At 38.4% G+C, this 27,357-nt stretch overlaps 1 protein-coding gene across 4 annotated transcripts; it reads right to left on the bottom strand.

The window, feature by feature from the left end:
• Positions 1 to 527: 527 nt before the first annotated feature.
• Positions 528 to 26,419, bottom strand: LOC120073800 (splicing factor U2AF-associated protein 2). 4 transcript variants are annotated; one of them, XM_039026645.1, is made up of 15 exons: positions 26,190 to 26,419; positions 25,462 to 25,596; positions 25,222 to 25,332; positions 24,775 to 24,930; positions 24,463 to 24,692; positions 18,120 to 18,368; positions 17,909 to 18,001; positions 17,785 to 17,823; positions 11,322 to 11,411; positions 11,099 to 11,201; positions 10,874 to 10,954; positions 8,808 to 8,884; positions 8,140 to 8,220; positions 6,994 to 7,085; positions 528 to 870 (listed from the first exon to the last, which is right to left on the bottom strand). In XM_039026645.1, exons 2-15 carry the CDS (start codon positions 25,472 to 25,474, stop codon positions 747 to 749), a joined length of 1,539 nt encoding a protein of 512 aa, XP_038882573.1. In that variant the 5' UTR covers positions 25,475 to 25,596; positions 26,190 to 26,419; the 3' UTR covers positions 528 to 746. The 4 variants fall into 4 exon arrangements, with proteins under 4 accessions (XP_038882573.1, XP_038882575.1, XP_038882574.1 ...); XM_039026647.1 differs by having other exon boundaries at positions 747 to 870; positions 24,775 to 24,909; XM_039026646.1 differs by lacking the exon at positions 25,462 to 25,596 and having other exon boundaries at positions 747 to 870.
• Between the last annotated feature and the right edge of the window lie 938 nt (positions 26,420 to 27,357).

The raw sequence follows: 27,357 nt of genomic DNA, 5'->3' as shown, positions 1-27,357 counted from the left end.
GGTAGGTAATAAAGGAAGGTATTCAGAAGTGGAAGTAGTGTCTATACATTTAACTTCTAAAAAAAAATGATTATCAAGTGGAGCCTAAAAGAAACCATTGAACTCAATTATAATATGTATTACAAACGCACCATACACTACTATTTATAAAATATGAAATTGTGGCTATATAAATTAGGAATATCTACATTAAATATTACATTTATAATAGTTCGATATACAACAAATATACATCATTTTCTTGATTCTTGCTTCCATTTTATAGGGTAAACAACGGGTATGTTTCAAAAAAAAAAAAGATAAAATAATAACTCATTAAGCTGCTGGACAAGATAGAGAAGTTCAGACAATTATACAATAGAGTCTATTTATTTAAGCTATCTGTATAGAAAGCCGAGGCCTAAAATTGGAAAAACTCCACCCACCAGTAATATAACCTGCAAATTGGGATAAAAACTGTTTTTTTTTTTTTTCCTATCTAAAAAATAGATATATTAAAAGACAATTAATCTACATGGAGAAAGACATAGCCTCAAAAGAAGGGGAGGTTTTTTTTTTAGTTAATAATGGGGAAAATTTTTCCTTTACAGCAGGTGAGGAGTTTTAGGTGCAAACATTAGAAGGGACATATTAATGTGAGTATTAATAATGTACAAAATGGTAAGTGTCTTCATACAGGTATATAGTGCTTAATTATAATTATAAAAAGTGAACTAAATTTGGGATATTTTTAGAGTAAAATAGAGTTAGTCAGCCTCAAGCTCAGAACCAAACTGCTCCAAGCGAGCAGCATCAGCTTCAAGATCCCTCACCATAGAATGGTTCACTAAACCATCATCCTCGCTTGCATGAATTTGTCTTCCACCAAACCTGTCCAAATCATTATTAACACTAGCCATGTTTAGTTGTCGTTCAAATCTCATTTTAGCTTCTAAATTTCTAAAACGTACATTTTTGGCCTGAAATTTTTCAACCGTTCATTTCAATCCAGAACTTTTCAAAACAAAACTATTTTGGTCTCTCTCTATTTTATATGTACCAAAGCAGTGAGGTTTCTAGAGTATAAAGTTTTAAAGACTATGAAAGATATGATAACAATTTGGTTTTTAGTTTTTGAAAATAAAGTTTACAAATGCTACTACTCAAATATCTTTGTTTGATTCTAACTTTGCCCAACTTCCAAAATCTAACCCAATTTTGAAAATTAAAGAAAAAATAACATTTAAAAACCTTTTTTAAAATGTTTCTCGGAGATGGTGAGAACTGAGTAAAGATATTGCGAGAGAACAATTAAAATTTTAAAAAACATTAAATTAAAAATGAAATCATTTATCACTCAGAAGTTTAAAAAACCACTTTAGAAGTTTGAAAGTCAGGATAGTAAGCTTAGTAGATAATCAAAAATGAGATTTAAACCAGAAACAATTAAGCCCTATTTGGTAACCATTTCGTTTTTTATTTTTGGTTTTTGAAAATTAAATCTATTTCCTCCTCATTTCCTACAATAATTTTGATAAGAACTCGGTTATCTATTCACTGTTTTAGCTCAAATTAGCCTAGGAAGCCGAGACCTCCTCCCTTACAAGCTCACAAGCTTAATTCAAAATGAAACTTCTATTATCTATCCCTCTCCCCTACCTCATGCTTTTTACTAATTCAGCAACAATAACAGATTTTCCCCCATAATGGTCCCCACTCTTCATTCTCCTCTAACTACCTATATTCTCTTCCTCATTTACATTTGTACCCCCTTCCTATTTTTCTTGTTAATTCTTCTTTCATATTTTCTAAATATAGGAGGTCTATCATTACCCTCCTCCAAAGCACCACCTTGTCCTCAAGGTGAAAGTCTGGAAATTGTTCAACGATAAGTGCTCCTCCTTCCCATGTTGCATCTTCGATCGGTAAGTCTTCCCCCCATTAGATGAGTACTTCGAAATCGTTGGGTGATGATATGGTGGTGCCGATCTTCCGGATCCCCAAAACTGCTATTGGTTTGAGTTTATGTTGCTTTCCTAATTGCCAGGCTGGTGGTGCAATGATTCTCGGTAGTAAGGTGCCTACGACCTTCCTCAATTGTGAAACATGTAGTACGGGGTGTATGCTTACATCGAGGGGTAGGTCTAGTTTGTATGCTACTGGTCCAATCCTTTGGACGATTTGAAAAGGGCCAATGTAGCGTGGAGCCAACTTTGGATGCTTGTGCACTAGTAGAGAGCTTTGGCGGTATGGTTTGAGTCTGATGTATACCCAATCCGAAACTTCAAAATTTACTTCCTATCGTTTAGAATCTGCTAGGGCCTTCATTCATTGTTGGGTTGCTTCTAGTGTACTCTTCAATTGCTTGAGCATTTCATCTCTATTTTTCAGTAACACATCCACTTCTCCTACTATCGCATTCCCATGCTCATAATAGACTAGTGGGGGTACCGGTCGACCATATACTATTTCATAAGGTGTCGGCTTGATGGCTGTATGATATGATATGTTGTAATTGTACTCAGCCCATGCCAACCATTTAGACCACTGTGATGGTGTTTCCATGGTGAAACAACAGAGATATACTTCCAATCCTCGATTGACTACTTCCATTTGCCCATCCATTTGTGGATGGTATGATGTGCTTCTCTTAATCTGAGTCCCCATTAGTTTGAATAGCTCCTCCCAGAATAGGCTAGTGAATATCTTGTCTCTATCCGATATTATGCTCCGAGCAACTCCATGTAGTCGTACAATTTCTAGGAATATTCCAACTACGGTTGCTGTGGTAGATGGCGGAGGGCAAGGAAATGTGCATACTTAGACAGCCGGTCAACCACCACCAAAATGGAGTTATATCCCTCGAACTTTGGCAAGCCATCGATGAAATCCAAACTGATATCTTCCCAAGTCAGCTCTTGTATAGGCAGTGGGTGTAGCAATCTGGCGAGGGCTAGTGATAAATATTTGGTTTGCTGACAAACCGAGCAGTCTCCTACGAAGGCTCTTACCTATGCCTTCATGCCTTTCCAGAAAAACTCTTTCTTCAGCCGTTGGTACATTTTAACTACCCCATTGTGTCCTCTGATTGGATTATTGTGGAATTCTTGTAGCAGCAAGGGTATGGTTGGTGATTGTGGTGGCAGTGCAATGCGTTGCTTGTATAGCAGGTCTCCTTGAAGTGAATAACCTTGGGGGTGCGGCTGTCCCAATCAAATATTGTCCCGAACACCTTGTTGCTCCGGGTCTTGCTCGACTTGACTAGCGAATACTACTGGATTAAGTGAATTAATCACGCTCAGCATAGTCATTCCATCGTGGTAGGCAATCTAGACAGGGCATCGACAGCTGAATTTTCCAGTCCCCTCTTGTATTCAATGTCAAAATCATACCCGATCAACTTGGCCACCCATTTCTGATAATCTCTCGCGATGATGCGTTGTTCCAACAGAAATTTGAGGCTTTTTTTATCCGTCCGCACGATGAACTTCCTCCCCAAGAGATAGGGCCTCCATTTCTGCACAGTTATAACTATGGCAATTAGTTCTCGTTCATATGCGGCTTTGAGGCGATGCATTGGTGGGAGAGCTTTGCTGAAGTAGGCTATTGGTCGTCCTTCTTGCATCAATACCACCCCAACTCCTACTCCTGACACGTCCGTTTCCACTATGAATACTTGGTTGAAATCAGGGAGCTTGAGGGTGGGGAGTTGAGCCATTTTTTGCTTCAATGTCTCGAAAGCCTCCTGTGCTTCCTCGTTCCATTGTAACTTATCCTTCTTAAGTTGTTGTGTTAATGGGAAGGCAATGGAGTGAACTACAAACTTGCGATAGTATCCGGTCAACCCCAAAAATCCCTTTAATTGCTTCACTGTGGTCGGGGTGGGCCATTGCAGCATAGCCTCAACCTTCGAGGGATTAGCAGCCACTCCTTCAGCTGATATTATGTGGCCCAAGTAGTCGATCTGATTGGCCGCGAAGGTACATTTCTTGAGGTTGGCCATAAACTGATTATCTTCCCACGCTTGCAACACCAGGGACAAATGGCGCACATGATCACATAATGAAGAACTGTAAATTAGGATATCATCGAAGAACACCAATACAAATTTTCGTAAATATGGGTGTAAGAGTTCGTTCATTACTGATTGGAACATTGATGGGACGTTCCTTAATCCAAATGACATGACTAGAAACTCGTAGTGGCCTTCATGAGTTCAGAATGTCGTTTTGTGGATGTCTGATGGTGCCACTCGAATTTGATGGTAGCCGGATTTCAGGTCGATTTTGAAGAAGATTTGTGCTCCGGCTAATTCGTCAAGAAGTTCATCGACCATCGGAATGGGGAAGTTATCTGGTATCGTGGCTTAGTTCAAGGCCCTATAGTCAACACAAAATCGCCAGCTCCCATCCTTCTTTTTAATTAATAACACGGGGCTGAAGAACGGGCTTACACTTGGTTGGATAATCCCAACGATGAGCATTTCTTCTACCAATTTCTTGATCTCATCTTTCTGGAACTGAGGGTACCTTTATGGTCTGTCGTTCACCGGTCCAGCACCTAGCTTTAGTTCAATATGGTGCTCATGGTGTCGTACTGGAGGAACCCTTCTACTGTTTGAAATACCGACTGGTATCCCTTCAGAACTTCCCAGATTTCTGGATCGCTTCCTTCCTCTGTTCGGCCTCTGTCTTCCCCTGCTGCAGTCAAAAGAGAATTCAACTCGAGCAATATGCCTTGGCCTTCTTCCCTAACCAATTTCATCATCGATTTGAGGGATATTTGGACCTTCATCAAACTGCGATCTCCCTTCAAATGCACCTGCCAATCTCCGATTTGAAAATCCATTTTCGATGTGCTCCAATCACATTCAACTCGTCCCAATGTTATCAGCCACTGTACTCCCAATACTACATTGGCGCTGCCCAGAGGTAAAGGGAAGAAATCATTAATAATTGTGAGGCTAGGGAGGTTAAAGATTACCCCTTTGCAGATACCCGTCGTCCTAACTGAGGTTCTTGTTCCCAACATAATTCCATAGCTTGTCGTGGGCGTTTGCGATAATTTCAGAGTCGTTACCAGCTCCCTGTCAATGAAGTTGTGGGATGCTCCGCTATCGATGAGGACGACCACATCCCTATCCCCGATAGCCCCCTTGACCTTAATTGTTCGAGGCGAGTCAATTCCTTCGAAAGAATTGAAGGAAAGCTCCACCGCTTCGTGCTCGATAGTCTCAACTACCATGGATTCCAGAGTAGTGGCCGTTGGAATATCAACTTCGCCTGGTTCCTCCACTGCGTCGTCCGTCTCTTCATCCCCTTCACCGTCATGGTACAGCAGAATGCTCAATTCTTTTCTCTTGCAACAATGCCCCGAGGTATACTTCTCGTCACAACGATAGCACAGTCCCTTGTCCCTCCGATTCTGCATCTCACTGTCGGACAGCCGTTTGAACGCATCGACCGTGAACGACCTCCCATTTACATCCTTCAGTGTGACCGAGTTAGAAGACGTACCTCCACTGCGGATCGAGTTGAGAGAAATTGTTCGGGCTGTCTTGGTTTGGGCTATGGCCTGTTTGACCCGTGGTGGTATTGAGGCCCGAGTTTGAAGACATACCAGTGGATTTCGATGGGCTTGGGTCGCCTCCGCCCCATTTCTTTCTTCGGGCTTCTTCAATATCTTCGATGATCTGGGTCATCCTCATCTTCTCCTTCAGCCCAATTAGTTTGAACATTCTCATCTTGATTTGGATATCTTCCTTCAGCCCGCTGATGAATTTGCTTTCCAACTTTTCATCTGAAAGATCCTTCAATGGTCCCGATAGCTGCTCGAACTGCCACCGATACGCACGAACACTGTCGTCCTACTTCAATGTGAGGAACTTAGCTCTCCGATCTTCTTCTTTGACCGGTAGAAAGTGTAGCAGGAGCTGTTCTTTGAACTTCACCCAAGTATTCATCGACGTCCTCTCCTCTTCCTACTGATGCCATTCCAGAGCTTCCCCTTCCAAACATAGTATCGCTGCTTCGATTTTATCCTTCTTTGATAAACGATTGACCACGAAATACCTTTCAACCCTATGAAACCAGCCCATCGAATCTTCCCCTATTTCCCCTTTGAATATAGGAATTTCTAGCTTTCTCAATCTCATATCAAATAACGGTACCTCTCTCCTCTCCCCGACATCTTCTTTCGTCAGCTGTTTCCCTTTGTCCGTCATTGTCTTCTCAAATGAACCTGATTCGCCCTCGAGTGTTTCCGACTTCTTCGACCAAACCTCCAATGCGCGAATCATTTTCTGCTCCAATGTCTCTCCCAGAGCTTCGATCTTAGCTGCCATAACATTCTCGGTAACTTGTTGCATCTCCCCGAATCGTTGATCCATTCTGTTTTCCATCCCTACTTGTAGTAAGGTAAGTTGCTCTTCCACTGCTGATAATCTTGCCTCCATCTTCTTCACCATACCCTTCCCTAGAAGGAACAGCTCTGATACCAAATTGATAAGAACTCGATTATCTATTCACAGTTTTGGCTCAAATTAGCCTAGGAAGCCGAGACCTCCTCCCTTACAAGCTCGCAAGCTTAATTCAAAATAAAACTTCTATATCTATCCCTCTCCCCTACCTCATGCTTTATACTAATTCAGCAACAACAATAACAGATTTTCCCCCATAGTGGTCCCCACTCTTCATTCTCCTCTAACTACCTATATTCTCTTCCTCATTTACATTTGTACCCCCCCCCCCCCTTCCTATTTTTCTTGTTAATTCTTCTATCATATTTTCTAAATATGGTGGGTCTATTAGATTTCCATTTTTCTTAAATACAATAGTTGAATTCTTAGCCAAATGGTTACCAAAGGGAGCCTTANTCATATTTTCTAAATATGGTGGGTCTATTAGATTTCCATTTTTCTTAAATACAATAGTTGAATTCTTAGCCAAATGGTTACCAAAGGGAGCCTTAACTTTTGAAAACAAAAAAGAAAATTAAAGAAACAAAATGTATTACCATCTGCCATTCATCAACTCAATACATTTCTGAGCATCCTTCCTATCCTTGAATCTTATCAGAACCACACCTTGTGGATGGTTTTCACAAACCTATATCCAACCAAACCAAAAAATAAAATAAAAATAATAGATCAAATATTATCTCAACAACAATCAAGTCTTTGAAGATAGTCGCCCGCTTTTTTATCATCTTTTGTATACAGCTCTCACTTGGTGTAAACTCACCCCATCTTTTTGTGATTATAGTCTTACATCTCTTACCATACATTAGAATAATAGGGGTGTTCAAAAAACCGATCAACTCAACCCAACTCGTGTGGTTTGGGTTGGGTTATAACTCATTTAGGTTGGATTCAAATAAATGAAAATTTTATGAGTTGGATTGGTTCATGGGTTCACCAAATATAACCCGAACCAACTCGAACCACCCAAATTTATTATTAACTTCAAAATATTTTTTTTATTACTTATAACACAATTATTTATACATGTATTGATTTTAATTTTATTTAATTCCAATATTTTTTTAATAATTTATTCTTCAACAACTCTTAAAAGTAGTTTCTTTGCACTTTAGAAAGAAAATTTTCACTATATAAATTGAAATTGAGTTGTTAATCTTAATTCGATATATGAAAATAATTAAATTAGATTTTTACATTTTTTACGTTTTGCTTCTTTTTAAAACAAATTTTTAAATAAATAACCCAATTAACCCGAACTAACCCAATCCAAATATTTCATAGTTGGGTTGGGTTCATTTTTTAATAAGGATTATTTTGGTTGAAGAAATTTACAACCCGAACAATTGGGTTGGGTCTAAAAAGTCTTTCAACCCAACCCAACCCAACCCATAAACACCCCTACAGAATACTATTATGTAATCTCTCACGCTGATTTCCCCGTTTGTAATTTCATACTATCAATGAAATTTTTCTGACTGTTTCTCATAAAAAAAATCAACAAAGCACTCTTGTACCTAATATATAAATTTATACCTAAAATGCCAAAACTTTATTTTCGAAATGCTAAAATTCCAGCAAAGATTCACATTATCTTGATAGAATTTTGCTTTTCAAAACAATATTAATTTACAAACAGAAAGACCGAAATTTGGAAAGGAGAGGGGAAAAATGTTCGTTACCTTAACTGAATCCACAGGACCAAACCTTGTGCTTTCCTCCTTGACATCTGTTTCTATTTCTGAAGCTAAATTTTCATCGGCCTACAAGATACAACGTTCTAGTTTTCATTAAACAATTCCAAACCGAGCCAGAAATTGTTTCATCATAATTAGACTACATTATGAGGTTAATTGCTCTTAACATCTGTCCAAAAATATTTTCAGTCAAATTAGAAACTACTTAACATGGAAATTATGCATAACACATCTATTAATGAACACACACACATTCTATGTTCAATAAAAATAAAAAACTGGCAGTATTAAGGTGGCTAACACCATAGACCAGCTAAGCTAGTAGATGGAAGCTTCTAGTGTTGACGAAACGGGGTAATAACTATGTCAGGCTAAGTGTTAGAACTAATATATACATTTATACCTAATGATTTATAAAAATAATATATAAATAAACAGGATTTTAAATTTTATATTTAAGAAATTAGAATACTATAATAATGAATATTGAATTTCTAACTGACATTAGAAAATACAATATGCTACTCGACTGAAAAATTATTTAGTAGAAGTCCACTCCAGTTTCACCATAAGAAATGAATAAAATAACAAATATCTATTATTATCACTTGTTACAACCTCTTGGAGAAGCCACAAAAGATAATAGAACTAACCCTCATTTCAGCAGGTGTGAACATGAAACGGAGAATAACAGTTGCAGGAATTGAAACTTGTGCATCATCTCGGCCACCTACACAAAGTAAACAAACAGGAAATTATTGCCAAATGAACTCTAGGTGCATGTCTGACCATCGGAGCATCACGACACTCTTTATTGTCGAATGAACTCTAGGAGAGGTAAAAAGGGAAATTATTCCCAACAGATTTTTTTTATAAGAAACCATTCCCAAACTGATGCTTAGAAGTAAAGAAAGAGAAGCTGAGATGGGAAGGCAGGAGATGTGCGAGAAAAGTCTTTGCCAATGGTCAATGGTAATGAATCCATCCTCAATTTGTACCTACCTTTTCTTATTCCAGCCCATCCCTTCCCTTTTAGAGTCCTTATGAACAACCGATAAAATTCATATATTTTCCACTCAACAGTGGTCGAATGAAATGCTGACGAATTATTTCTTACACCTTCAGCATAAGGTGTATCCAGTGTTTTGAAAGGCACAAGGTGCATTAAGGCACAATGGCCCCCCAGAACCTAAGCGCGCACTATATATAAAAAAATATGAAAGTATATACATGTGTATATACACAACAAAACCTTGATGGAAAGAAATAAGACTTAAAAAGGAAGAATATATAAAAGATAAATAAGGTTAAAGTTATAAACAAACCAACTTGGGATGTACCAAAATTATTTTTTGGAGCAACAAATGTGGCTGTCAACAAAGAAGAGAGATGAAAGCTGCTGTTTTAGAGTCTTTTGCTCTATTTTTTGAATAAAAAGCAGAGATGACTGTCAGACATGTGCACCCCATTTTCTTCTTTGTTGTTTTTAATTTTGATATAAAAAACATTAGAATATAAATATAAATAGCATCTCCTGATCCGAGTCTTGTATCGTTCTCTTTTAAGTACACATCTCTTGTACTTTCTTTTTATGCATTAATAAAAAGTCTGGTTTCCTTTTCAAAAAAAATATATAAATATAAATAAAAAATACTAAAATAGAGAAATAAATAGCCAAATATTAAATAACTCCAAAATAAAATTAAAAAAACCTAAGCAAATTCAAAAATATTAAATACCCATGAAAATAAAACATCAACATTAAATTTCAACTGCACATTTCATGAAAGATAGAACACTGGTTTAAATATTATAGAAGAGAAAATTTGAAAAAAGAATAAAAAAATAATTAAATGTTAAAAGAGTTGAAAATATTCACATTACACATGTTAGACACGTGCAAGCATGAGAGAAAACAATGAGATTGATTTAAATATTATTTTTACTAAAAGTAACGTTTTCTAAATGTACTAAAAGTAACTTTTATAATATATTTTAAATTTTAAATAGTTTAATAATATTAAATAATTTACAAGCCCACAGGACGCAGATCAAGAATGTCTTTTCAATTTCCTCTCTTTCTTCGTGCCTCTCATCTCATCCACCTCCTTCATCTTCTTCTTTAGGCTTCATCCTTTTCGATTTTCTTCACTGTGAGTACACTTTTTCACCATTTTTCTAGTAATCACCGGCAACCATAACGAGTTCTTCCCCGGCTTGGACATGGCAGCAGTAAACCCTAAACCATAATGCCGTAACCATCCACGAAGAAGAATTGAAAGATAGAGGTGAAGGCTGTAGTAAGGCGTATGCAGTAAACCTTCCCCGGCTTCCCCGGCTTGGACATGGCAGCAGTAAACGCTGTAAGGCACACGCCTTCTTCCATGCGCCTCGCTTTTCCAAGGCGAGGCACCATCGTTGTGATCATTAAAGCATAAAGCATGGGTCCTATCCTAAAAACATGTCTATCCATATCCAAGGATTCAAACCCCAGCTCTCAATTATTAAAATAAGTGATCGAGCTTCTTAGAGTCTGAAATATCTAGAACAACACTAACCGTACACAAGAGAAACAAGGACGGCCTAACTTACATGCTATGAACAAAACTGTATTATTATAAAAATAAGAATAAGAATATGAATAATCGAAATACAGAATTTTATTTGCATGTTCAATAACAAAATAAAGTAAAAAATATTCTGGGAACTGAACACATACCCCAGCCAAGTATCTTATCTTCAACCTTTTTTAGCTTCTTTTTCTTCTTGTTGTCTACTTTTTTGGATACAAATTTATCCCCTGCACGTGGAAGTTCATCAAATGAAACAAAAGGTTAGTAACAAAGCGCTTGGTTGTCACAACATTGAAGACCAAATAATTCTAATTAGTAAAGAAAAAGAATGTAAGAGATGTTAAAAAAATGAATCGTTGAGTAAACAACACCTTTTTGCTCAAACTTAGCTTGAGTAACAGACATTAGCATTTTTCCACCCGGGCGAAGAGGTGTGCCATCCAAAATTTGCATAGCCAAAGCAACAGAAGGTTCCTATCCAAGCAAACACAGAGTATACCATATAGAGTCCAAACAATAATCACTTGGGAAAACTATACACGGAGGACAGGAAAATAAAAAGGTAGATGGTAAAGATGAGGATAAAACAATTACCTTCAGATAGGAGACTAAAGCATCACCCTTCTTCTTCCCTGTCTCTCTATCAACATACAACTTAACACGGGGTTTTTTGGTTTCGGGATCCTGAACAATAAATAAATAACCACAATTAAGATTAAGAACAGAATACATTTGTAAGAGAACCATATATTCAACAGACAAAAACATGTCTCAATGAATAGCATACACTTTCACTCACACTGAAGCCATAAAGAATCTTTGCCAACCAGTGCATCCCATAAAACTTTTTCAAATGTCATTTCATAATTTGAATAATCTAATACTGACATATATTCATGAAGATACCAGTGGGAACGCCACTGGGGTGAGTCAAGATGGAGGATAAGGATATACAGCCAGTCCCCGACCAGTGACCACATATAACTTTGCAATGTTCCAAATGATAAATTGATATGATGAGTGCATGCCTCTTCATACTTTTGTGTTATAAGGTGGGTGGCACGAGAAACTGTTAGACCACCCATTAAGAATGTAAATAAGAGAAGGGATAAAAAGGGTTTACACCCATGGTAGAAGGATAGAGGGCTGGGCCCACTAGTACTTGTTTGGGGGAATGTTGGTATTCATACCTTCTTTTGTGTTAGGGTTAGTTATCTTGAATTTTGTGTATGAACATAGTTCTTGGAGGAGAAAGCAGCCCACTTAGTCAGCTGTAATCTTGTGACTCAGTATTTCAAACTTGTTTCCCCTATATTTTGGTTCTTTTATCATATTTGAATATCAATAGTGAGGTAGAAACCTCACAAGTGGCATCAGAGTTCGTTCGAACATCCTGGGGGTAGACGAAAATGACACAAAAACGAATCGAAGAACGGTTGAGCACGACGGAGGTTGATATCGGGAGTATCAAGCAAGAACCCCAAAGGTTGGGAGCACTGGAGAGATCAGTAGAGAAAATGTACTCCCTACTTGAGGAAATACATGGAGAACGCCATTGTCCTCAGGGTTTATCGAAGATATCCAAAGTCACCACTGGCAAGAGGAAACCTCAAACAGAGAATGAATCGGAGGAGAATGATGATGCAGAAGAAGGAGAGACCTCCCAACTGAGGGAAGGATTGGAACAGCAGGAGAGGATTAAGTTTAAAAAGCTAGAGATGCCGATGTTCAATGGAGAGGATCCAGATGGATGGTTATTCCGGGCGGAACATTACACCTTCTGACCGAAAAAGAAAAACTAAAAATAGCAATTATGAGTATAACTCTTTTCGTTGGGCAGAAAATCGGAGGAAGTCCAAGACGTGGAAGGAGTTGAAATGGAGGATTTATGACCATTCCTGGCCACGTCAGAGGGGAACGCCGTGCGCACAATTTTTGGCGATCAAACAAGGTGTGGTGGCAAAGTATGTGCAGAAATTTGAAGAGCTATTGGCTCCGTTGCCGGACTTGGCAGAGGATGTCTTGTCGAGCACGTTTACAAACGGCCTGGACCCAGTGATTAGAGCGAAAGTTTTCTCCATGAGGCCCATGGGCCTCGGCCAATTTAGCAGAGGATTGGATTCAAGCGGCCCAATCAGCCCAAGGAATGTAGGGGAAGGAATGGAAATCAATTCAAAAACCAACGGCTAAGAATACAAACAGGATAGTGACACGTACTGTCACGTTGACAGAAAAAATCCCTTCCTCAATCCCTACGCCTGGAGCGAATCGTCAAGACCCTCAGTTTCGCAGGTGGACAGGCTTGGAACTGCAAGCTCGAAGGGAAAAGGGTTTGTGTTATCGTTGTGACGAGCCGTTCAACAAAGGCCATCGCTGCAAGAACAAAGAGTTATGTTTCTGTGTGGTGGCAGACGACCTTGACGACACGAAGATGGAGGACGTCATGGAGGATTGCATGTTAGAAGTTAGCCGGTGGTAGAACTCTCTCTGAACTTGATGGTGGGGCTTACCACTCCGGTAACATTTAAGTTGAAAGGTGTCGTAGAGGGTCAAGAAATCATTGTGATGGTGGATTGAGGTGCGACCCATAACTTTATCACCGTATGCATAGTGGAGCTCCTCAACCTTCCTTTGACGAAGACAACGAACTATGGAGTTATTCTGGGTTCGAGGGAAGCCATACAAGGCCTAAATGTGTAGAGGAGTCATCGTTAGCCTACCGGAACTCACGTTCGTAGACGACTTTCTACCATTGGAATTGGGTAATTTAGACATGGTTTTGGGCATTCAATGGCTTCGCAAGCAAGGAGCAATGACGGCGGATTGGAAGGAACTCACCATGATGTTCGCAGTGGGAGAGTCTAAAGTGATGGTCAAGGGGAACCCAACATTAGCCTGCATGGAAATTTCACTTACGATGTTAGCCAAGACGTGGCATCTGGATGATCAAGGGTTCTTGATTGATTTTTAAGCCATGGGAATCCCACGTGAAAACCGGGAACTCATGCTCACTGACACCATAGCGGAACTCCAGCCCGAGCTTGACTTGTACAAGCGGAGTTTGAAGATGTGTTCGATATGCCCGATGGGTTACCTCTAGTGCGACAAATAGACCACCGCATTCAATTAAAAGCAAACACTGACTCGATCAATGTAAGACCAGCTATCCACATGCACAAAAACGGAAATAGAAAGGTTGATCGACAAGATGATGACTTCAAGGATCATACAGCCGAGCATTAGTCCTTTCTTGAGCCCCGTGATTGTAGTAAAGGAAAAAGATGGGAGTTGGCATTTTTGTGAAGACTATCGAGCGTTTAACCGAGCCACGATACCGAACAAGTTCTCTATTCCCATGATTGACGAGCTATTGGACGAGCTCAATGGTGCTCGAATTTTCTCCAAAATAGATCTGAAATCGAGATACCACCCGATACGAAAGCAACAGGAAGATGTGGGGAAGACCACATTCAGAACGCACGAGGGCCATTATGAATTCCTCGTCATGCCATTTGGGTTAACCAACGCCCTGGCAAGGTTTCAAGCACTCATGAATCAGGTTTTTCGTCCCTACCTTCGTAAATTCTTACTCGTTTTCTTCGATGATATTCTGGTGTACAACATTGACATGGCGACACATCTGGAACACTTGATTGTAGTTTTTTGACTCCTCCATGAGCATTGTTTGTACGCGAATAAGAAGTGCCAGTTTGCGAAAGATAGAATTGAGTATCTAGGACATTGGGTATTGGCCAGAGGGGTGGAAGCCGATGAGGAAAAAGTTCGTGCCATGGTGCAATGGCCCATTCCGCAGAGTGTGAAGGAATTGAGGGGATTTCTAGGCCTAACCAGATATTACAGACGCTTTGTGGCCAATTATGGGGCCATAGCCACACCGTTAACACGATTGACCAAAAAGAATGGATTCGTTTGGTCTGAGGAGGCTACTGAGGCATTTGAAGCCTTAAAGAAGGCCATGATCACGATGCCCGTTTTAGCTCTACCAAATATCAGCCTCTTTCAAGAATGAGATGGATGCCTTGGGAACTGGACTAGGGGCGGCTCTATCTCAAAAGAAGAGGCCCATACCCTTTTTTAGCCAACAATTATCGCCGACGGCCAAGGAAAAGTCGGTTTATTTTGTAGAGGGCGCCTGGTTCTTTCGCGCACTTCTTGTCTACTGCCCACAATACTCCACACTTTCCATAACTCGGTTATTGCTAGCCATTCGAGATACTTGAAAACATACAAGCGACTATCTGCAAAGTTGTATTGGGAAGGAATGAAGTCGGATATGAAGAAACACATGGCCGAATGTGCGATCTGCCAAAGAAATAAAACACAAGCTCTTTCTCCAACTGGGTTATTACAACCGTTGCCCATTCCCAACCAAACATGGGAAGATATATCTATGGATTTTGTGGAGGGTCTACCTTGCTCGAAAGGATCCGAGGTTATTTTTGTCGTGGTGGATCGGCTAAGCAAGTACGCACACTTCATAGCCCTGGCCCACCCATACTCCGCAAAGACGCTAGCCACATTGTTTGTGAGGGAAGTGGTGCGCCACCACGGGTACCCCAAGTCTATTGTGACGGACAGTGACCGAGTTTTCCTCAGTCATTTTTGGAAGGAACTTCTCTGGATGCAGGGTACCCAATTGAAGCGAAGTACGACGTATCACCCTCAAAGGAATGAACAAACGAAGATAGTTAACAAGAGTTTGGAGCTCTATTGGCATTGTTTGTGTAGTGAGAAGCTAAAGCCCTGAATGACAATTTACCTTGGGCTAAATATTGGTACAATAAATCGTACCACACGTCGCTCTAAACTACTCCCTATCAGGTGTTGTATGGGCAAGCTCCACCCCTGATCATATCATACGGACAGCCAAAGAGAACAACGAATTACTCAGTTGAGCAACAGTTACAGACAAGAGATGAGGTCTTAGTGCCTATGAAGGACCATTTGAATCACACACGAAATCAAATGAAAAAATTTGTTGATGCCCATCGTCGTGACGTACAATTTGAAACGAGAGACTGGGTCTATTTGAAAATTCGCCCTTATCGCCAGAAGTCTTTAGCAAAGAAACATTGTGAGAAGCTGACACCAAAATCTTTTGGTCCTTTCCATATTATGGGATGCGTCGGTGAGCTGGCATACTTATTGGACCTGCCGTCCATGGCCCAAACGACCCAGTATTCCATGTCTCTCAATTAAAGAAGTCCATTGGGAGCCACCACGTGGTGCAGTCGGACATATCTCTCCTAAATGATGAATTAGAATGGATCTTGGAACCGAGTAAAGTTTCTCAGATGCGTTGGAATGAAGTTGAACAGAAGTGGAAATGCCTCGTCAAGTGGAAGGGGCAAGCAGATCATGAAGCAACATGGGAATCCCATGCATTATTCAAGCAACAATTTTCAGATTTCCCCCTTGAGGCCAAGGTGGTTCCTCTGAACGGGGGTAGTGTTAGACCAACCATTAAGAATGTATATAAGAGAAGGGGTAAAAAGGGGTTTACACCCATGGTAGAAGGATAGAGGGTTGGGCCCACTAGTACTTGTATCGGAGGAATGTTGGTATTTATACCTTCTTTTGTGTTAGGGTTAGTTATCTTTGAATTTTGTGTATGAAAATAGTTCTTGGAGGAGAGAGCAACCCTCTTAGTCGGCTGTAGGTATCTTGTGACACAGTATTTCAAACTTGTTTCGCCTGTATTTTGGTTCTATTATCATATTCGAATATCAATAGTGAGGTAGAGACCTCACAGAAAACTAGAGGAAGCATGAAACTTCTCAAACAATGAAGATTGATAGACTTAAGATCTGAAAAATGGATGGAACTTTTCAAAGAATCAAGATTAAATAGAAAAGCTATAACTACATTGGATAATTTATGGGTTGTTCCTGAAACAAGAAATTTAGTTTGGGGACTACCATCTTTTTGCTTCTCGGATATGGCTGAATGAAAAAAAATTGGTTATTTGTGGTGAGAAAAAATTGAACTTCAATTAACGTGGAACTGTGGGAGCGTGGGCTAGTTTTAATTTCAACCTCTATGTTTTTTAGGATCTACACATGCATAATATCATAGCCATACCATGTCGGATGTAGCCAACTCATTCAAAAGGGTTCGGGCCAATGTATTTGTATGATCCTTGCAATTTGACTCTATCTACACTCTAGACCTAATCCTATATAGGCCCTAGAAATTTCGCAGGACCCACTCATGATCTACTGAAGGGCAAGAAGCTTGATTGGTTCAATTCCAAGTCATGAGATGGTGGTGGCAGAAAGGAAAAGGCACACATGGACGCAATTTTGGATTTTTTTTTTTTTTAAAGTTTGGCTTCTTGAACTATTGTGGAATGCTTTGATAAAAGATGTCTGAATTCTCTCTTAAAGAATTGGATTTGTCTCGGTAAAAAAGGGTGATCAGTGTAATAATCCATTAAACTAGTTAACGTATGCTTGATGTTTCAATGTAATGCAGTGGCAAGGGATTGAGACAAAGAGATCACCTGTGATCAATCAAAGCTAGGTCAAGGTGCTTGAGACAATGGTAAGCCCTGAGATAGCATTCATGCCACTGGGGGCTCAAAGGAACGTTTTGAGAAGAATAGTGTTGAGAGGTATGGAGATTAACATTCTGGAGGGAATTCAGGTGAACGAGATAGGTTACCAGTCTTATCTTTAGTTGCCAATGTCCCAATGATACAATTTTCATCTCTTTGGAAAAATAGCCTTTGTTAATCCAAGTCATTTTTTCAGCCTATTTCAGGTTTAAAGGTTAACATAGTTAAGTGTTAGGTACTTGGCATTAACTATGATGATAATGAGTAGAAGCTAAGTAAGTGAGCGCTGTTGGTAAGTTTCTTTTTTTTCTTTTTTTCTTTTTTTTTAGGGTCCAAATTGATACAATGGACAAGCTTAGGGCCAAAATTCATCGTTTCCTTAAAATAAAATATGTATCAAATATGGAGTCAACACAACCAGGACAACCATACATTGAATTTATCCACTCATGTAAGCATAGCATGTCAAACTATAAATACCTCCTTTATTATTCCACACTTCGAAAAAACTTCCACGACCTGCAACATAAAACAAAAAGTTACATCATCCTATGAAAACAATGCTCAAAGATACAACAATTATTAGTACATTCCTAAAACATACTTCGTCAATAGTAACATCCTCTGGCAACCCTGTTACGTAAACATGTGTATTTATTTTTAGTTCAAACCAACCATCAGGACCTTTATTTGCTTCCTGCAGAAGGCATTCATTAAGCAGAAAGAAAAATCGAGTTAGAATAGCAAATAATTTTTCTAGAGTGGCCCCTCATCTACCCTCATAAATAGATTGTCGATACAATGCAAGGAAAAACCTTTTTTTCAACTTGATTGCCAGACAATTTTCTCTTCCCATTCTTTTTGGTCTCAATGTCCTCACTTTTTCCGTTGGCTTCTTTTGTGACATGATCTTCTTCCTTGATGGAGGTGGAAGGAACAGAATCACCTTCTTCCTTGATGGAGGTGCAAGGAGCATCCGCTTCAAGCTGTGGAAATACTTCTTCTTCTTGCATGAAAGTCATCTCTTCGGGCCCATATTGCTCATGTTTAAAAAATGCATCATCCTGTTAAAAGTCAGGTCATTCAAAATTATATCTGTGTTTGATACTACTCAAGCATTGTACAAACAAATGGATAGATCATTCAAAATTATTCAAAAATCAGATCTACATGAAGTTCAGCTTCTCGAAGTTACACAAACCAAATAGACTACAAGAGTCCGAGTTTCGCGCTCCTGACTACAAAATTCTATTAGGTTTCTTTAATCATGCTTTTATCTTTCCTTCATAGTTTTTTATGTTTATGCTTTCTCATGATTTGTTGCTGTTCTTTTATTGCTTTTCTCACAAGTCCAAGTTTCACACTCCGAATACTATATTCTGTTAGGTTTCCTTAATCATGCTTTTATCTTTCCTTCATAATTTTTTATGTTTATGCTTTCTCATGATTCTGTTTGTTCTTTTATTGTTTTCCTCCCGACTGTACCGTTGAGCATTGGTGAAGAATTTTCATATCTTGTAAAAAAAACTGTTTTTTTTATATAACGACTTTAATGGAGAAAAAAAATGAAAGAATACAAGGTCAAATAAAAAACCAAGCCCACAAAAAGGAGAATCCCACAAAAGAAAGGAACTCCAACCATACAAAATAGTACCTATTAAATGATTACAAAAGGTTTACAAAATCGATACCCAAATGGGAACATTTTTTTTTAATAAGAACTTTCATCGAGAAAAAAAATGAAAGAATACATGGGCATACAAAAGTCAAGCCCACAAAAAAGGGACTCCCTCTACCAAAAAAGGACTCCAACTATACAAAATAATGTCTATAGAATAATTACAAAAAAAAAAAAAAAAAAAACCTTTGAAATTGAAACCCAAAGAGGAACATGGAATCTAACCAGGAATCTAATATCACTAGGGTCCCTTTCCACCCCTCTAAACACCCAACTATTCCGCTCCCCCACAAGATCCACAAAATTGCACTCACCCTCCCATCCATAAAAAGCGGCCCTCCTCCCTAAAAGGCGGATTGATGAGGAACTCCTCGATCATAGCACTAACATTTTTATGACGAACATACATCATACCAAACGTCTAGAGGAATAAATCCCAAACAGTACATGCAAAATCACAACGCCAAAAAATATGGTCCAAGTCTTCCTCCACCAAAGACAAAGAATACAACAAAAAGACTCAACAAGCGAAGGCAACTTCCTCGCAAGTAGATCCAACGTGTTATGTTAGTTGTTAACACGGCCGTAAAGTGCTAGGTAAAGAACCTCGCCTTCTTAAGAATCTTAATCCTCCAAAGCATCGCAATGACCGACACTCCTAAGGAATAAGGATCAACCAAACACTATAAGAAAGACTTGCATGAAAACTAGGTCAAGGGGTGATCATCAGTCGGTGGGAGTCAGTCTTGAGCTAAAACTGACGTCAACCACCGACATATCGGTTTCAGTCGGTCGGTCTTGACTTATTTTTGGGAGATTGGTGGCACCGACTGGCCATCCATCCAATTGGTCGATCGGTTTGTGTCCCGACGAACTAAGAAAAGAGAAAGGTAAAAAGAAACAAGGGAGAAAAACATAAGCGATGGAGAAAAGGAGAAAGAAAGAAAGAAAAAAGATTGAGAAGAAAGAATTAAAGAAAAAAAGGGCATATATAGATATATATATAAGAGGTGGCACAATAGCTAGTAGAGGTGTTGCGGCCGATTGAGAAGGAAAGAGAAGAGAGAAGGAGAAGAAGGAAAGGAATCGGATGGGATGAGAGTGAAATAAGAGAGCGAAAAGAAGAGAGATCAAACAGGAATTATGATTTTAGGAATATGTGAAGAGAAAGATGAAGATTTTTTTAGTATTTAAAATGAAGAGTGGTTTTCTCAAAACCATTAGAGCTCATCGTTTTCACACATAGTTTTATGACAAGTCAAATCCTTCATTAATTATGCTAACAAGGAATGTGCATGGTTTTTCAAAAGTTTTTAAATAATGTGTAAAATCCAGTTGGTCGTTCGGTTTTCCCATCTATTTTTTCACTCCGACCGACCGACTAGCCAGTTCTACATCTTAGGAAATCGATTCCAACCGCCTTGCTTCTTAGACCGGCCAACCAACTTTGGTTCGATCGATTTTGGTGGATAGGATCGGCTATTAGTGTTCTCTTGCACACCCCTAACGAAAACCCATCCAAAGGATTAACATCCCTCCTCCTTCTTCAAAGGAGTAACCCTCAAGTAAAGAAAGAAATGTAGCAACCTTCGTCGCCACCCTATCGAAAAGAGAGCAACGGAACTCAAATGAAAAGGGACATGAGCTCCCTGTCCACGCAATAAAATCTTCGACAAAATGATTTTTTAGGGACAACAGATGATCCGGAAGAGGTGACAAAGCACGAAGAGGTCTCTCCCCCACCCAATGATCTTCCCAGAAGTATGTGTCTCTCCCCTCTCTGACCACACAACAAACCAAATGGACAAAAGAAGAGAGCTCTTTCGAAATATCTTTCTACAAATTCCAGAAAGTACCCTTAACACCCTTAGACGACCACTCGAAAGGATGGGGATCATCTTTATTAGGGACAATAGATGATCCAGAAGAGGAGACAAAGCACAGGGAGGTCTCTCCCCCACCCAATGATCTTCCCAAAAGTACGTGTCCCTCCTCTCTCTGACCACACAACAAACCAAATGGACAAAAGAAGGGAGCTCTTTCGAAATTTCTTTCTACAAATTCCAAAAAGTACCCTTAACCCCCTTAGATGACCACTTGAAAAGATAGGGAACATGTTTATTAGCAATGATTCTACACCACAAAGGATTGGGATCAAAGGAAAAATGCCACAAACCATTGGTTTAATAAAGCTTTGTTTTGTGCCCTAAGATTCTCGATTTCAAGACCCCACAAGGAAACCAGTCTCTTGATAACCTCCTATTTAATCAAATGGGACCCCTTGCCTTTAGCTTCTCAATCCTTCTCAAAGAAAATCGTGCATGAATCTCTCTAGATTCCTACACACCTCAGGCTCACACGGGGCTCTAAAAAAGGAAAAAAGGTAGACAGGAATGTCATTCAAGAATGATTTGATCAAGATAAGCCTACCAAATTTAGAAAAGAAGCCTTATTTTCCAAGAAGCTAGCATCTTCCGAACTTTATCCAACACAATGTCCCAAAAAGAAACAGACTTAGGATTGCTCCAAGGAGAGACACCAAGGTAAGACGATGGAAGACTATCAATATCACACCCCACCAACTCAAGACATCTACTAAGATTTTCCTCGTCACAGTTGATCCCCATAATAACACTACACTTCCATCTATTAATTCTCAACCTTGACATCTCTTCAACGAAGGTAAGAATATGGTTCAAAATCAAGAACGACTGCTCCCTTCCAGAACAAAAAAGAGTGTCATCAGCAAACTAACGATGGGAAAGGGCAGCCCTATCTTAACCCACCTCAAACGGCTCATAGACATTGCCCTCAACACACTTGCCAATGCTTTTGCTAAGAACATCCACAACAAGGAGGAAAGAGGTTCTCCCAGTCTAAAGCCTCTAGTAGCCACCACTTTACCTTTAAGGCCCCCATTAATAAGAAAGGAAAAACTCGCATTTCTCTAGCAGCCCCACATCCACATTTGCCACTTGTAATCAAAGCCCTTCTTCTCCAAAACCCCATCCAAAAATTCAAAGTCACGTGATCATAGGCTTTATCGAAGTCAATCTTAAGATCACTCCTTCCTTCTTCCTAGACCTATAATCCTCAATCGCCTCGTTAGCAATGAGGGCCTGATCTAGAATTTGTCTTCCAGCAACAAAAGCCCCTAGACATTCAAAGATCGTCGACAGAAACACCCTCTTCAGCCAATTAGCCAACACTTTTGCCAAAATTTTATACACTCTAGTAATCAAACAGATCGATCTGAAGCCCTTCACCCTCCTCAACATCCCTTGTGTGATGGATGGTGGATCCAAGCAAATTATTTCTTTGATTTACTCGAGGACTCCAATTCAAATGCTAAGTTAAACTGATTTGATTAAGTGCTGTCAGAGGAACAACTTCAAAATTACAATCTAAAAGAAATCAAAGATCACTTGAAGAAAAATTCACTAAATGGGATGAGAGATGAAGCTAAATATAAAGCATCTTCTTGATATTCATTGTTTGGTATTCATTGTTTTCACTATTCAGTAACATTTGCTTTTCACGATATTGGATGTAATTGTTCCCCTTATTTTAGGGAACTATTTTTTACTAAGAATGTTTGCAACGACTCTGGGGTTTTGATATTTCAATAGTCCAACTTACTCCTAATGGGAGCATCATATTTTGTAACTTTTCACTAATTTAATGAAGAACTTGTTTAAATTAAGAATATGTGCACATCCCAAGGACTCCTACCACTACCTACTCCCCTACCACCTTATAACATCTTTCCCAACAATCATGACCAGTTTCTACCAATGTTTTGAAAGGCACACTCGGGGGCACGCCTAGGTTCGCAACAATGGCGCCTCGCCTTGGAAAAGCTAGGCGCATGCCTTACAGCGCCTTCCAAGAAGCATCGAGGCACACTAGCTCTTTCACCTCTATCCTTCAATTCTTCTTCGTGGATGGTTGCTGCGTTAAGGTTTAGGGATTACTGCTACCATGTTCAAGCCGAGGAAGAACTCGTTATGGTTTCAGTGGTTATAAGAAAAATGGTGAAAAAGTGGACTTACAATGAAGAAAATCGAAAAGGATGAAGCCTAAAGAAGAGATGGAGGTGGATGGGATGATAGGCACGAAGAGAGGAAATTGAAAAGATATGCCTTGATCTGTGGGCTTGTAAAATTATTTGATATTATTAAACTATTTAAAATTTAAAATATATTATAAAAGTTACTTTTAGTACATTTAGAAAACGTTACTTTTAGTAAAAATAATATTTAAATCAATCTCATTTGTTTCTCTCGTGCTTACACGTGTCTAACATGTGTAATGTCAATTTTCAACTCTTTTCAATTCTATTAACATTTAATTAATTTTTTATTCTTTTTTCAAATTTTCTACTTCTATAATATTTAAATCAAAGTTCTATCTTTCATGAAATGTGCAGTTGAAATTTACTGTTGATGTTTTATTTTCATGGGTATTTAATATTTTTTTTAACTTGCTTAGGTTTTTTTCCTTAATTTTATTTTGGAGTTATTTAATATTTGGCTATTTATTTCTCTATTTTAGCTTTTTTTTAATTTATATTTGTATTCTAATGTTTTTTATATCAAAATTAAAAAGAACGAAGAAAAGAAAATGGGGTGCACATGTCTGACAGTCAACTCTGTTTTTTCTTCAAAAAATAGAGCAAAAGACTCTAAAACAGCAGAGCTTTCATCTCTCTTCTTCTTTGCTGCCAACCAACTTTTGTTGCTACCAAAAATAATTTTGGTACATCCCAAGTCGGTTTGTTTATAACTTTAACCTTATTTATCTTTTATATATTCTTTCTTAAGCCTTATTTCTTTCCATCAAGGTTTTGTTGNATATTTTATATAGTGCGTCTCATGAAAAAAAGCTCACGCCTTTTTATGCGCCTTGTGCCAAGGCCCCAAAGGGCCATTGCGCCTCAGTGCGCCTTGTGCCTTTCAAACACGGGTTTCAGCCACAATCTTTTTTGTTCATTACAATTTTGGTTGATTACAAACTATAAAGAAAGAGTACACCAAGATCAAAATCCTGCAAGAATCCATAAGATAGGAAATAGAAACTATAAGAACTAAAAAAAAAAGAAAACAAAAGAAAAGAAAAGGCTGCTGTTTATGTAGAATGTTTTTTTTAAACGAACGGAAACAAAACTTTTTCATTGAATTAATGAAATAAGACTAATGCTCAAAGTACAAGGAGACCAACGAAGAAAAGAGGAAAAAAGAAGATACCAAAAAAAAAAAAAAGACGGTTGTTTATGATTGAATTTCTCACCAGTCCTTTGTAACTTTCTGTGCATAAAAGAAACAAAAATAAAAGAAAAATAGAAAGGTGAGGGAAGAAGACTTGGATCTATAGTGCCATGGCAACTGATTTCCGGTTTCAAACTTCATCTCTTTTAAGGTAAACATAAGACACCACAAATTGAAATCCTACATCATGAACAAGGTTCCTAGGAATAATACCTGAGGTACCCAGGCTCTAAGAGCCCTGTCCCACTTGTATGTGGTCCCATCATCATCAGTGAATTCCTCCTCACCCTCTGGTGGTGTAGTAGGTCTGTCAAGATCACCTTCCACCATACCAAAATTCCTGCTGCCAGAAGGACTAGACACTTCCACTGTGGCTTCTGTTTCTCCAACTTCCTTCTGATATTTCTCAAGCTCATCATCGTCATTGTTGTTGTTGGCAGCGACTAAAAAAGTCAATGAGCATTACACAATTATTTGACTAAACTAGTTACTCATAAATAATTAATGAGACAAACAAGACTTCACCTGCAGTTGACAAATGAGAGTCTTGTTCATATACTTTCACTGTCAACCCAGGAATAGACGATAATGGCTGCCATTCACTTTGTCCTTCAGACCAGGCCAGTGTACTCTCCAGGAGATACCCATTTAGAAAATGCTCTGCCCAGGGCGAATAAATAACTAAATAGATGTTTCAATAGCTCTTATACCAATTGAACATGATACTGCGTGCTATTGTTTACTTGTACAACTGAAATTCAAGAAAGAAAGATTGAAAGTAAATTTGAGGAACAACCGGCAGTTGACAAGATAAAAAAAAATAGTTGTCATGAAATGAGGTACCAAGGTACATTCTGACTCCAGTATGTAACTCATCTATTTCCCTCAACGAATAACAAAAACCACAAGTGATGTTTGGAGCAATATCAACCAGCTTATACAGAAATGTTCTGTTCAGTTCTCATAACTCACCACGCAATTCAGAAAATGCATATGGACCAACATGTTGCTGATTTTCACCAAGAATATACCATCCAGCTTCAGTCACCATTTCTGAGTTCCCAACAGAATTGTTATCCATACCTACAAAAAAACATGGAGATCATACAAACCCATTTCACTAAAGCAGACCTACTAACAATTTAAACATTTGATCCTGCCAAATAAATTTAAATGTGCAAGTTCAAATATCAGGAATGAAAAACAATTCACCAGGATAATACATATATTTAGAAACATATGTGTGTATCGGAATTGCTTGAGCTCGCGCAGACAGGAGGACAAAGGGAAGAGCTGAACGAAATGGACTTGTGAAGAAAGCAGAGAGGGCTGCGGTAGTTAGTTGAACTGAAAAGGAGAGAACTGAATTGGAGGGGAAAAAACCCCAGTTTATAGAATCTATAGCTATAGCTATAGCTATATCTAAAGATCTATAGAATGTATAAAAGGCACAATACGGAAGAAAAATAATCCACATTCATAGAACACGGTGATTGGTTCATTACCAATGGATTAAACAACTACTCCTAATTAATAATTGAAATTATGTCTGGGCACATGCTTCATCAGGTTTGAACTTCTCACTCACAGTAATTGATTCGCATTCCAATCAGAAATACGTATGGATACATGCTCTTATTTCCATAAATTTAAAGTATCATTAATTACTGTATTGTTTAATTGAGGGAGAGAATTTCAATTTTCAAAGAAAAAAAATTGTCTCCTCCCAATTATAATCTACAAATATACAAATACAAACCAAGTTGAAGTAGTTCGGTCAATCAATCAAGGTAGGAATTACAAGAGAATTGGATAACTGGTTCATGGCCGAATCAAAATATGCATACACAAACCACGTCCCTTCTGTCATTAGACAAGTTGTCATTTGAGTTTTTCTAAAAAAGTGAGAAGGAAGACATGGATGGAGATTGAGAGAATACCCGTAACAAAAATGGAGTAAAATCAGTGCAGAACCGCTAAGGGAGGCTGGGGCACCACGAACGAATAAAGCGACGGTGGCAGTGAACGGGAGAGAGGCGGCGGCGACACTGAGCTGCTGAAACGGAGGAGGAGACGGCGAGAAGAAGATGGAGAAATGATGAAGTGGCGCGGTGCACAGACGAAGGTATGGAGTTTTCACCCAAGTGGTTAGGTTTTCCTTCAACTTTTATTCATTTTTATTTTATTTTACAAAGTGGCTTGTTTATTTTAGAGAGAGAGAGAAAAAAAAAAAAAAAAAAAAAAAAAAAAAAAAAAGGGGGGGGGGGGGGGGGGGGGGTGCATTTCGTATTTTACTTTTTTAATTATTCGATTTTTAAAAATAAGTTTAAAATGTTTCCTAAATTTATTGTCATTATTTTAAATTAGGAAATAATTTTTAAAAAATTTACCTCTTCTCTCTACAATTATTATTTATATTTATTTCTGTAATTTAAAATTGTAACGACCCGATTTTCTACTACACTTCTAGAACGCCAATACATGCATGCACAAGCTTGGTAATGTATACTTCTCAATAAAATTTTATTAAAAGAGACAAAACTTGTATTCTAAAATAATAATATCATAAAACACTGTTCGGGCACCCCTAACTCTAATTTAGAATAAATTAAATAAACCAATAAATTAACTAATGATTAATTTGTTAGGTTGTATGTCCTAAAACTCGTAGTTTGTAATAATTAACATATTCTAATATCAAAAAAGATGTTATTGATGTTTATCAATAAAACTATTGTTGAATATGTGAATTGCACTTGTAAAGTCTAAATCCAGTAAACTAAATATCCATGGCTATTATTTGAATACATTAACTTTATGTAGAGACATAAAAGTAGATCAAGATCAGTAAATAGCTAAAACGGTCTATAGGGCTGGGTAACTTACTTTGGTAACACTATAAAATGCGGTCCTCTCTGTAGTTGTTACAATTCGTTGTAAAGTGCTACAAACGAAGTGATTCTGATTCGTTCATGTATTGACATGAGGAGTGGGGGCGTTATATGCAATGAGTTTGCATAAGATCGGACCAAGAATTAAGTCACTCTTACTTTATAACGTTGTTTACTGTTTAAGACTGACTATTTCAAAGCGATGGCCTAGGTAAAT

This window comes from Benincasa hispida, chromosome 3 (assembly GCF_009727055.1).
Source record: "Benincasa hispida cultivar B227 chromosome 3, ASM972705v1, whole genome shotgun sequence".
Lineage (NCBI taxonomy): Eukaryota > Viridiplantae > Streptophyta > Magnoliopsida > Cucurbitales > Cucurbitaceae > Benincasa > Benincasa hispida.
The sequence above is the reverse complement of the archived record's forward strand: the minus strand, read 5'-3'. Positions and strand labels throughout refer to the sequence as shown.

Bases quoted from the DNA above. Each gene is read 5' to 3' on its own strand.
- LOC120073800 (XM_039026645.1), bottom strand. The intron at 24,931-25,221 runs GTGAGTTATGAG...ACATCTATTTAG, and splicing joins TGCATTTTCTGAATTGCGTG to TTATTTATTCGCCCTGGGCA. The intron at 871-6,993 runs GTAATACATTTT...TGATTTGGACAG, and splicing joins GAGTTGATGAATGGCAGATG to GTTTGGTGGAAGACAAATTC.